Source organism: Canis aureus, chromosome 2, assembly GCF_053574225.1.
Source record: "Canis aureus isolate CA01 chromosome 2, VMU_Caureus_v.1.0, whole genome shotgun sequence".
Taxonomy (NCBI): Eukaryota; Metazoa; Chordata; class Mammalia; order Carnivora; family Canidae; genus Canis; species Canis aureus.
In genome coordinates, this window is record NC_135612.1 from 89894923 (window position 1) to 89907009 (window position 12087).

At 48.0% G+C, this 12087-nt stretch overlaps 1 protein-coding gene across 5 annotated transcripts in view; it reads right to left on the reverse strand.

Moving 5' to 3' along the window:
• SLIT2 (slit guidance ligand 2) overlaps window positions 1-12087 on the reverse strand; it is a 347237-nt gene that overhangs the window by 13926 nt on the left and 321224 nt on the right. For all 5 annotated transcript variants that reach the window (XM_077881285.1, XM_077881294.1, XM_077881275.1 and 2 more), the window contains 3 exons: window positions 7267-7404; window positions 6930-7170; window positions 5518-5648 (listed from right to left, as the gene is read on the reverse strand). In XM_077881285.1, coding sequence (XP_077737411.1) covers window positions 5518-5648; window positions 6930-7170; window positions 7267-7404 — 510 coding nt within the window. The remainder of the gene's footprint in view (window positions 1-5517; window positions 5649-6929; window positions 7171-7266; window positions 7405-12087) is intronic.

A 12087-nucleotide genomic window follows, 5' to 3' on the forward strand; every position in this document is an offset into this window, starting at 1 on the left:
TTATTAACTTTTTTAGAAGTTTCTATTTAGATGGGAAAAAAGTCACTTTGAAGGGTAATTACTAGCCTACTTGAGAAAATAAAATGCGTTTCACTCCATCTCTTTCTGAGGGCATTATTACCAGGTCCCTTTTTAGGCTCTTCTCTAAGCACTAGAGAAATCAGGCATGTGTGTGATATTGTACTTCATTCACTCGTTAAGTAGCTTAGTCATCTCTGTTGTTGCTGATTCCTCGGACGCCAGGGTGCTGGCAAATGTGTAGCAACTGGCTTTCTGAAATAGGAAAAAGAGCCTGGACTTGCAGCATTTGCTGACTTCCGTGGTGGACCTATTTCCCAACACAGCTGGTTTCAAGGCCAACTCCAAGCAGGAAGTCATGGAATTTGGACCTGGGGAGAGACACACACCGTCGGCTTTCAGAGCACAGCTCAGTCATATTCCTTTTACATAAGTGGCTCTCAAATTGTCAATGGACAATCGACAATCTAACGTTTTGGACAATCTAACGTTATGGCCCCTGGACCAGAGCATCACTTGGGAACTTGCAGCAATGGACGTTTGGGGGCTTATCCGAGATCTGAATCAGAAACGAGAGGGGGACCAGTAATTTGTTCTTTAACATGCTTTTCAGGTGATTTTGATGCACGCTGTTTGAGAACAGTAGCTTCGCATCACTGCCTGCAGGGCTGGCCTGGTTAGCAGTCTGAGTGTCTGTAAGAAATCTCGGTCTTCTATAAGAAATAAAATGAGAAAATGTGCATGCTACGTCCGTTCTGTGAAAAGGGAATAATGACTACATCTTGGGTTTTCTTAAACACCTTAAAGCTATGGTAGCTACACTCTCTGGACATAGGTCCACAATATAAAGGTTCTCCTATCATTCATTTAAGACATGGACATCTACAATGAAGCCTTTTAAACCCAAAACATCATACTGAAATAAGTTAATGGATAATTATTTTCCCGTAATTTTATCAGATTTCATTTACTAAAATAAACAAAATCCATTTCCATCCATGTTGACGATTAACCTGAAAAGATGCACCTGAAACACAAAATTATTCCCATATGCAACATTCCAGTAGCACGTTAAAGAATGCCTAATTTGGAAAATAAGTTTTCACTAAATTAAATGTTATATAACATAAAATCATGCAATTCAACTGAACAAATTCTCTGGTGTAAGATTATGTAAAAAATACTCCCTTTTAAGACACTTTTACACTTTTAATAAGGTTATGTAACGTGGAAGCACACCAAGATTTGAGCATTTAATTCAACCAAACGAAATAATTATTAAGCAATTTGTGGAAGCTGACGGCAACAGTGTTCCTGATGGGCTTTTCTATGATGATGGAGAACTGATTCCTGTCATCAGAGATCACATTCTAGTAAGTCCTGGGCAAGGTCAGAGGCATTTGGATAAGTCAGAAAATTAGTAGGAGGAGAGTGACGACTGGGAACAGATTTCAAGGTGAGGGTAAAGGAAAGAAAAAGATCAAAATAAGTCCATTACACTAATGATGCTCAAGAAGATGGTGATGCCTCTCAGTGAAATGAAGAATGCGACAGGGACATGGGTTTGGGTGAAGCAAAGGAAATGAACTATGTTTTGGACAATCTAACGTTATGATCCCAACAGCTAGTGCTGTTTACTATCTGACATGTGTTGCCCTAAAGATTTTTTTCATGTATAAAACCATAAAATTCTAGTACAATCCCACAACGGTGGAACAATGACATACTCTACCCATAGAGCGGGTTGAGGCTCAGAGAACATAGGCTATTTACTCCTGGCCCACGGTTAATGGATGGCAGAGCTGGGACTGGAGTCAAGGCAGACTGTCTTTAGAGCATCTGCTCTTTTCTACTCAATTTTCAGTTTTGAGTGGTAATGACATTCAAACAGTTCAAAAATCAACATCACGTAAAGTGTTACTCATGCACGAATCTTGCTTCCACCCCCTTTCCTCTCTATTCCTAGTTTTTGGGTATGCAAATACATGGAAATGGAAAAAATATATATTTACCCACCTTTGCTCCTGTTCTGGCTTCCTTTATTCTTTTTCCTTTTTTTTTTTTTTTTTTGAACTGAGCAAAATACCTTGAAAATCTTTCAATACCGTACATACATGGAGAGCTTCCTCAGCTTCCTCCTTCTGCCCCTCCCTCCCTTTACTTTTTAACAGCGCGTCCCATTGTGTGGATGTAGCATAGTTTATTTAGATAGAAACGAGGGCTGTTTCCTAACTTTTGTTTTTACAAGCAATGCCGCAGTGATATGTGCCCACAGCAATGGTCTTCCAGTATATCTGTGGCATAAATTCCCAGAAGGGGTTTTCACAGGTCAGGGAGTAAATGTTTTTATCATCTGGATAGTCATTTTCAAATGGCCCCTCTATCGACATCGTAAGCAATCCTTTATGGGATAAGGAGAGAAGACAGACTTTTCAATTCCTCTGCTATTCTCCAGAAAGAGATACCAGAAACATTTTCTCGTCTTGCTACAAGGGAGGTGAGAATGGAGACAATGTGAGGACAGGAGTGAGGAGGGAGCTGAGTCTGGAATTTCAAACACAGAGCAACCGTATTGGGTCCCTTACTGGCCACGTACTGTACTGCCACTTACAGAGAGGATTTCTGAGGCACAGAAAGATCATTTATCTGCTCCAAATTTATCCAAATTTATCCACTAGTAATTGGCCAAGCCCAGATCTGAACACATATCTTAGCCACTATGATTTTCACTTGTCAAATCCTCGAGTCTCCTAGTGTGTTGAAATAATTTAGTTGTTCTCTATAGCTTCTATTTCACAGGAGCATTTTTCCCTGGTCCACAGTAGAAGATGAATATATTTTTATATATAATATACACACACATATATATAATATACACATATTATATATGCATGTAATCCATATCAATCAATCATGTATTTGAATTCTAGGTAATTGCTGCTTTTCTTTTACTTAAACATAATGGGGTGATGCTTCATGATTCTTGTGCCATAAAGCAAAAAAGCAAGAATTGATCAAACAACTGTGCTTTCCCTGGACCTCACAACAGGTGTCGCCATGAGGTGATCTGCAAGCAGAGAAGTGGACTTCTGGCTCATGATGATAAGTGCATCATGGGGCGTTATTCTTTTTTGTAAACGCCACATGGTATGCTCTACTGTTAGGCAAAAATGGTAAGAACGTAAACTTGGGGCACCTGGGTGGCTCAGTGGGTTAAGCATCTGCCTTGAGCTCAGGTCATGATCCCAGGGTCCTGGGACCGAACCCCCACACCTCAGGCCCTCTGCTCAGCAGGCAGCCTGCTTCTCCCTCTCCCTCTGCCTGCTGCTCCCCCTGCTTGTGTTCTCTGTCGTGTGTAAAATAAATAAATAAAACCTTAAAAAAAAGAGAGAGAGAGAGAAGAAACTCAAAATAAGCTCTAACTCTGGGAAACGAACTAGGGGTGGTGGAAGGGGAGGTGGGCGGGGGGTGGGGGTGACTGGGTGACGGGCACTGAGGGGGGCACTTGACGGGATGAGCACTGGGTGTTATTCTATATGTTGGCAAATTGAACACCAATAAAAAATACATTTATATATAAAAAAAAGCTCTTCATTGTGATATAATCATGTGGTTTTCTACGACTTATCTAGGAATATTTAAAAGCATATTTTATGCTTAGAGCTAGCCTTCATAAGCCAACCCCAGAAAACTTTACTGTGGTCTCTGAGAGTTCTGTGCTCTTTGGCTGCAAAAAAGTAAAACGAAAGAGAAAAGTAGAAAACAAAAATGAACCACAAAAATCAGTATCGCGAGACTTTTTGATGGGCTGAAACAGATTGAGGCTATATGCCTAAAACGCTGGCATTAATTTATCACCATTTGGGGATGAAATTTGTATTCCATTTGGAAACCAGTAATTATGTGTCTGCTTCCATGCTCTAAATATTTCCAAGCGGGTTAGCTCACCACCACAAGGACTCACTGAATTCCACTCATGGCTACCGTCGGCATCTACTTTCCTGGAACTGTTATAAAGGATCGAACAGGGTGTGAAGGCTTCCGGAGCGCATCAATACTAACACCAATACCATGCAGGCCAGGATCTCCAACTTCACGTCCCAATCAATGGCCTGAAATTTGTGGCCAATCAGGTTTGGCTTACAGATGCATTTCGCTCACCACATACGGTATTTTTAAAAAATGTGCATCAATGCAAAGGATGGAATACTTTACGTTTTTTTTTTGTTGTTGTTTTTTTTTTAACAGATTTATGCCTTTCTTTGAAAAAACAGGAGTTCTGGTAAACCTGGGGCTCACATTCCCAACGTGGCAGCCTTCAGGGAGAACTGGGTAGACGCGGTTTGGCCCCATTTTTGACAAAAAGGTTGCTTTTAGTTCACTCCAGACACAGACGCTCCTCATATGTTGCCAACACCAAGGCTGTTTATAATAGAAGCTACGACGCAACTCCAAAAAGTCAGATCTTTTCAAGAGTAAAACGACGGGAACATGCTCTTCTCTCGCAACTGGCCTGCCTTGCTCACTTACGCTACCTGCCTGAAAACCCACGGCCCGTGTATGACCCTGTGGCCTCGCTCTAGTTGGTGGCACTTATTTCTACGGGTGAACAAATCAACTAGGGAACTTGTCTCTAAGACGGCGGCGAATTGGTGTTGAGATCCAGCAGAGGGCTCTGGGGGTTAACTTATGCCGGAAGCACATTTCCGGCAAAACCCACGCCCCGTGAATACCACTCCTTTCATATCTTCAAAACGCCATCATTCTCACTACATTAGAAGACTTCCAGAAGAAAGAACATTACCAATTACGTACCGGAGGTGGGCGGCCCGCTGGGCTCCTTCTGCGCAATCTCCCTAAGAGCTGGGGCTTTGTTTCTTAAGGCTTGGCACACAGTAGGTGCTCAACAAACACGTGTTGCATGAAAGCTGATGTTGAATGACTCGCGGCGCTGGGTACCTTGCAACTTCTTCTCGAGGCCTCCTCTCCACCTGCCTCGGCCCTGCCCCGCGCCCCGGGAGGCTCACCAGCAAATTGCATTATTACAATCAGCGGATTCTTTTTTTTTTCCTGGAATCTGATTTGGCCAAATGGGAACATGGGCAGGGGACCGTCTGGTGGAAGAAGAGTGAGGCTGGGTATTTAAAACCCTGGTTCCTTCTGCGAGGACGGGCTGCGTCCCTTCACGGAAGGTCACAGCGGCTGCCAGGCCGTCCTGGCCCGAATCCCACGCTGAGCGTGCATTTCCCCAACTGGGGCCTCCGTCACCCCGTCGGGCACCGGGGGCGGGGGGTAGCTGTATCCTGCGGCCCCGGCCTCGCCCCACCAACCTCTGTGTAAGGCCCTCTTGGGTGTGACACCTGTTCGGCCAGGCACCTACGCGGGACACTCGTCATGAAGGCCGCCGCGGCCCAATCACTCCCCCGTCGCCAGGACCTCACCGCAGGCGGCCACAGGGCCCGACGCGTCCTCACCTGCACCAGGAACCGAGACGCTCACCTGTAAATGGCAGAAGCAGGGTGCGAGCCGGTGTCGTAGCTGGCGCGCACCCGTCCCCGATACAGCTCCACGGCAATGTGGTCCTTGTCGCCCTTGTACAGGAGGATCCCGCTGTCTTCGTCGGTGGCAATCTGGGGGGAAGGAACCCGGCGTCAGCGGGGCGCACTCCGCCCCCCTCACCAGCAAGGGACAAGCCTGCTGGGTGAAGGCTTTTTGCCCTAAGCTTATTCATTTTTGTTCCTTTCGCTCTGAGAAGGTCGCAATGCAAGGCGCGCAGAAACAGTGACTCGCGAGGTGACCTGTTTCTAAATGACGCTGATGCGAATGAATTCAGAAGAATTCGGGGACAGTAGTCACAGGCACGTAGGGAGGCGGTGCTGGAGGTGCCAGCCTTGCTCCGCGGGCGGGTCTCACGTCCCCGGTCTTTTTGCCTCTGTTCACAGTCCTGGCAAGACCAGGGCCGGGGGCGGGGGGGGAGGGGGGAGCAAGCTCCAGTTTTCTCCTATTTTTTGGCATTTTTGAGCTTTCAAAGGACCAAATCAGTAGGAGGTAGGAGTGACCCGAGCCCCGCTGGATACCCCGTATTGCCGCGCCCCTGCCCCGTGCCCAGGCCCCCTGCCCTCTCGGGAGCGGCCGCGTCCCTGGGACCGGCTGACGTCCTCGGAACGCCCAACGCACCGCGACAGTTGTCCTCCTACACGAAAGCAACGCGCGGCCCCAGGTGGCCCGTGGCCCGGATCCGGGAGGACCCCTGTGGCCTCACCTCCTCGGGGGCCTCAGCGACTTGCACTAAGGGACAAGGTGGTTCGGTGGAAAGTGTCACCGTGAAACCCGGGTTTGTTCATTTCATGTCACCGCCTAAGGGTTCCGGGGGACGAGTGGTCAGGCGCCGGCCGGCTGTGGCCTCCCCCGCGCCCTCCTCACCTGGGGCTCCTTCTAGCAGAGCTCTCGCCCCCGGCAGAGCCTGAACTCAGAGTCACAGAAACAAAGGGACAAGGTGCCTTCAGCAGAGCCCAGACATGCATTGTGTTGGGCTCCGTCTCTGTGTTTCACAACCAAGTAGTGAATAAAAATCCCTGGTTCCCATTTGAAAAATGTAAATGTTGGGGCCGCCCGGCGGAGCACCTGCCTTGGGCCCAGGGCGTGACCCGGGGTCCCGGGATCGAGTCCCGCATCGGGCCCCTCTGCATGGAGCCTGCTTCTCCCTCTGCCTGGGTCTCTGCCTCTGTCTGTGTGTCTCATGGATAGAGATAAAACCTCAAAAAAGAGGAATACAAGTGTTGGAGAGAATAAGGCTCCTCGCACAGAGAGCATTTCCTTGCGGCGTGAGGTCGGCCACTAAGAACCTCTCGGGGCGTCTAGCACCTAAAGCTGCAAGTGGCTCAGAGTGAGGCAGCCGGGCCCCCGCTTACCTGCAGGGTGATGTTCGTTTGGGGCCGGACCTTGGCTGAAGGAATTTGAAGATACGACTCTTTGTTCACGAAGTTCACGCTGACCAACTTCTCACACTTGTCCCCCTGGTAGCCGGGCAGACACTGGCAGATTGGCTCGCCCGCCCTGACGATGCACTGCGCCCCGTTCTGACAGTCGAAGTTGTCACAGGGGCTGGTGCGCGGGAGGACCATGGGCGGGGAGAATTCACAGAACAAGCCGCTGAAGGGACAGACGGTGCGTGGCGCTTACCAGCTGCCAGCGGGGCCGAGGCCCTCGGGGCGACGCCGCGCCCCCCGCCCGAGCCGCCCCCCTTACCTGTAGCCTTCGGGGCAGGTGCACGTGTAGCCGTTCACCGCGTCCGTGCAGTGCGCTCCGTTTTTACACTTGTGATCCTGGCAGTCGTCGAAGTCGATGTCGCAGTGCTCGCCCACGTACCCCGGCGTGCAGTCGCATCTGTGGGCGCGAGCGGGACACGGATTCAAACCCCACGGGGCCACGGTACATGAGGCCGTCGCGTTCCACCCAGCGGCGGGTGGCGCGGCCTCCGGGGAGCCCCCGGGGTCCGCGGACGGCGTGGCCTCGGCTCTGCCGCTGGAGAGATCAGCTGCGACGGAGGAGGCCGAGAACGCGAAACTCGGAAGCTACAGGCCCAGTAGCCCCCAGGGCCCCCGGCCGCATCTGCCACCTCTGTCGGCGGGTCGGGGTCGGCGGCGCACGTCCACGCGGGTACACGGGCGCCAGCAGCCTCCTCCCTGCGGTCTCCCTTCCCCTCCCTCGCTCGCTGCCCTCCTCCTCCTCCTCCCTGCCCAGCGCCCCCTCCCTCCGCGCCCCCGCCTGTCCCATCCTGTCTTCATTCGCTTTAATTCGCTTGAACAAGCAGAATGCAAAGGGCTACGGGACCGTCTCCTAAGGACGTGACCTGCACGCGGGCCCGAGTCCGCTGACAGCCCTCGGCCGCTGCTCGGTCTGGAGGCCCCAGGGAAGGGGCGGCGCCAGCCTGGTGGGGGAGCCGGTGTCCCCGCAGCACTGCCCCCACGCCAGGCCCCGCTGCCCCCGCCCGCATGTGGCCCTCGGACTCCCTCTCCACGGGGAGCATCGGAAGGACAAGGGCCTCAAGGACAAGGTCCCACCATGTGGCAGCAGGGCCCGGACTTCTAACCGCTGAAGGACGAAGCGCCCTGCAGTCGCCCGAGGAAAGGCAGCCGGGCAGGTGCAGGGGTTTTCGAACTCTGCTCTGAGGAGCCGAAGGGGCCACAGGAGGGAAGGCGGCCCCCGCGGCCTCCTGCCTCCCTCCTCTCTTCCCCAACATCCTCCTGCGCTGGTTTATCGGTTCTACACGTCGGGCTTCCACGGGTGTTTCTGTTCGGGGTTTAAGAGAGGGGTCACCGACTTAAAAAAAAAAAAAAAAGCAAACCAGGAAACGACAGCTTATTCAGCTTTAGAGAATTTGGACTTTGCAGTCAGGGCCGGGTCAGTACCGTGGCTTCATCCCTGCATGTCTGCGGTCTTGACTAACCTACGCTTCCAAGGTGTTTGTGTCTTCACCACGGTACAAAGTAATTTCCATCTCATGGGTTTGCTAAACGATTAGATAAAACCGCCATCTGTAAGAGAATGTGTGTTTGATATGTAATGTATGATCAATAAGGGTAGGTAGGTGTCCAAAGGATGATTCTATCAAGTCTTCATAATCCCCTAAAACTCTTCCGTGGTTTCGTCTTGACTAATTTTCCAGTTTTCTATTTCAGGGCCATTAGGATTTAAATGAATGAGGATAATTAAAGATGCCCAAGGGAGTGCGTGGACATGACGGAACACCGAGGGTTTTCTCTGAAAAATGCAGAATCAGGATTTAAGAGTTACCGGAGGGCTGATGAATCAGAATAAATGGGGGTGTATGGCCTCTAAGGAGAGCAGACGTTGGGCTCTGCATGTGTGAATTGGGAAATAAAATGAGGTCACTGCAGAAGCACGCTTGCTCTAGAGCCCGTGGTTCTAATACTAAATCCTAACAGAGCAGAGCAAACAACACGTCTGAAGTTAAATGGGTCTTAAGTGGCCATACACATCCTCGAATAGACGGACAAAGTCTGGGAAGAGAGCTTCCACCAGCGTCCATGTGAGCCACGCATTAAAAGAAAGAAGAAATGCTTTGAAACACCCTGAATTATTTATCTGAGAAAAGAAATCAAAGCAAAAGATAAGAGAACCGCACACTCACCACCAGTGGCTAAGAGCTGTTTTATATTCTCTTCTCTACAAATACTATTTTTCGAGCCCATCAGAACTGCAGGCCTGTTATGACCAACTTTTTTTTGTTGTTTTGTTTTTTGTGTGTTTTTTTTTTTTTGGTTTTCCTCTTGCTCCTCACATCAAATTTCGAAACAGAAGAAAATATTTAAGAATTCCTCAAGGTAAAAAAAAACAAAAAAAAACAAAAAACAAACAAACAAACAAAAAAAGAATTCCTCAAGGTTTGTATTATCAATAAAACCTGTCACATCCCCTCAACTCTATGATCTGCCAAGGAGGGAGGAGGAAAGCAGAGACTGTAAGATATATTGTGGAGAAGCCCAACAGCTGACTAAGGAAGACGCATGCTTGAAAATACTTGCTTATGGCACATCATGGTCTAAAAATACCTCAAAGCAATTTAGGAGATTTATGAGGTCTATAATAAAGCAAGAAAAGTAAAGCCAGCTCTGTTAGCTCAGTAATAAGAAAATGAAGTTGAAGAGACCATACGGTTTGTCCAAACAACATTTGTCAGGAGGGACTCTCTTTAGCAGCTTCATATGGTTTTGGTTTTTAAGGCCATCGTCCTTTTTTTGCACCTCTCTTCTCCCACAATTTGCAATTAATTTATAATATGGAGCAGTGGACACTGGGACTTCACCTGCTTCCTGCTAAACTACAGACGGCTACGAAACAAGCTCCCAAACTGCTGCTGAAAGCAACGGGCTGCCCGAATCAGCTAACCCACAATCCAGGAAGATGCATTTCTGAGAGTGTAAGTTAATCAGTGGTAAAAGAAGAGGTTGAACTAAGGAGTGGTCTTTTTGAAGACAAATTCTCTCATTGTTTAATGGTTTCCATGAAGTCCTATGAATTTTTTAGCTTAAAATCGCACTGCACAAAGCCCACGGGTACCTGCACGGCAGGTAAGCGGTTCTGTAAGCCACGTGCTTTCCTGACGAATTCCTCTGAGAAATGATAATATTTGTTATGTTCGTGGTGGCTTTTCTTTTTCTTGGGGGAGTGGTGGATTTTCAATTTGCTAAATTCAATTGTGGGCAGATCAAAGACATTGGGAGTTAAAATAATTCACGTACAGTACCTTGCTGAACAAAATGCAATGTGGAATTTTGTATACATAAGGATTTCAGTAAGACCTCTGGTTTTTGCATAGGATGATAAACTAAAACATAATGAAAAGTAGAATCAAAGATATTTTCTCTCTCGATAAGGAACCAAACGGCATCAGTGGGTACTGCCACTGTATTTGTATATTCTTCCCTTTTTTTTTTTTTTTTTAAGATTTTAGGGAGACAGAACAGGAGAGACACTTAACTCTGGGAAATAAACAAGGGGTGGTGAAAGGGAAGTGGTTGGGGGGTGGGGGTGACTGGGTGACGGGCACTGAGGTGGGCACTTGGCAGGATGAGCACTGGGGTGTTATTCTATACGTTGGCAAATTGAACTCCAATTAAAAAAAATAAGTAAATCTTTAAAAAAAAGAAAAGGATTTCATTTGAGAGAGAGCAAGCGCGAGGGAGAAGGAGAGAGAACCTGAAGCAGACTCCATGCCGAGCGCCGAGCCCAGGGTGAGGCTTGATCCCACCACTGCAAAATCATGACCTGAAACCGGGAGTCGGAAGTCGGGACGTGTAACCGGCTGAGCCACCCAGGCGCCCTTGTATTTGTATATTCTAAAACTGTGTTTGTATATTCCAACATTTTAAACGAAAGGGCATAAAAATATTCTGTAAATAAAATATGAATAAACATTTTATTCAGATTGATCTGTGAAAGGCAGGTCTGGAGATACAGACCCTACTTCCCGTTCAACTTAGAGTACCTGATAATTTGTGGACAAGTATCAGAATGCTAGAGTTCCAGCTCAATTCCCATCTTACAAAACCCAAGTTTTTTTAATTAAACCCAAGTAATTTTTAATTCTCTGCACCTTCTGGCAATTAAGCCTGAGTTATTTCACTGAGAAGATAAAGCATGTGAATGTGAGTAGCTATAAAACGCTACACAGGCTGGTGGTATTACCACGGGCCCTGACCCTTGGCAGGTGCTCAATAAATACTGGGTAAAAGAACAAATAATTCTGTTTGCCAGTTGCCTGACATAAACACGGCTTCTCCACTCTTGAACCCGACTGTGTCATTCCTGAGACTCCAACTTACCTCCTGCAGCAAACCAACTGTAATGTTAATAAACTACGGAACTTCCTGGCGGTAACTCGTATTAGAAAAATCGCCCAAGTGAGAACCAGCAGATCCAGCTCCCACCTCTGCCAATGCATAGCCCCGAGATCTGTGGACAGCCACCGCCCTGTCTGGGTCCTGTTTTCCTCATGTTTAAAATGAAAAATTTGGACCAGATGATCTCGAAACTACCATCAGCTCTAAGAAGAGGAGTTGCTGTTGACAGATCCTTACACTCTTCCAGGATCGTGGCGAAGGAGTAATTTAATTTGATACCAAATATATTTCGGGAAGACTATGGAGGAGGAAAAAGAAGTAATTTTAAAATTACGAGTTCACTCGAGGGAACCCTGTACCTAGAGGGACTATATGCTTTATCACCCCACACAAGACGAACGTAAGGTGGAAGGGGCACTATCATCAATAACAACGCTGAGCCACCAACAGGCATCAACTGGGACTGTCCTCGGGCATCTGGGACATCCGGTCACTCCACCTTCTAAACCTTGGATGGTTAAGAATTGTTGCCGACCAAGAAAAAAATCTCAGTTAGATTAAACTCCCTCCCTACCACAGACTCACATTCAGCTGACAAAGCAGCTCGTAGACATTACGGATTTGTCTGGCCTTCAGATGCATTTAAATAAACACAGTCAAAGGCTAACGGATTTCATATACGACTCCCCAGGAAGGGCCATGG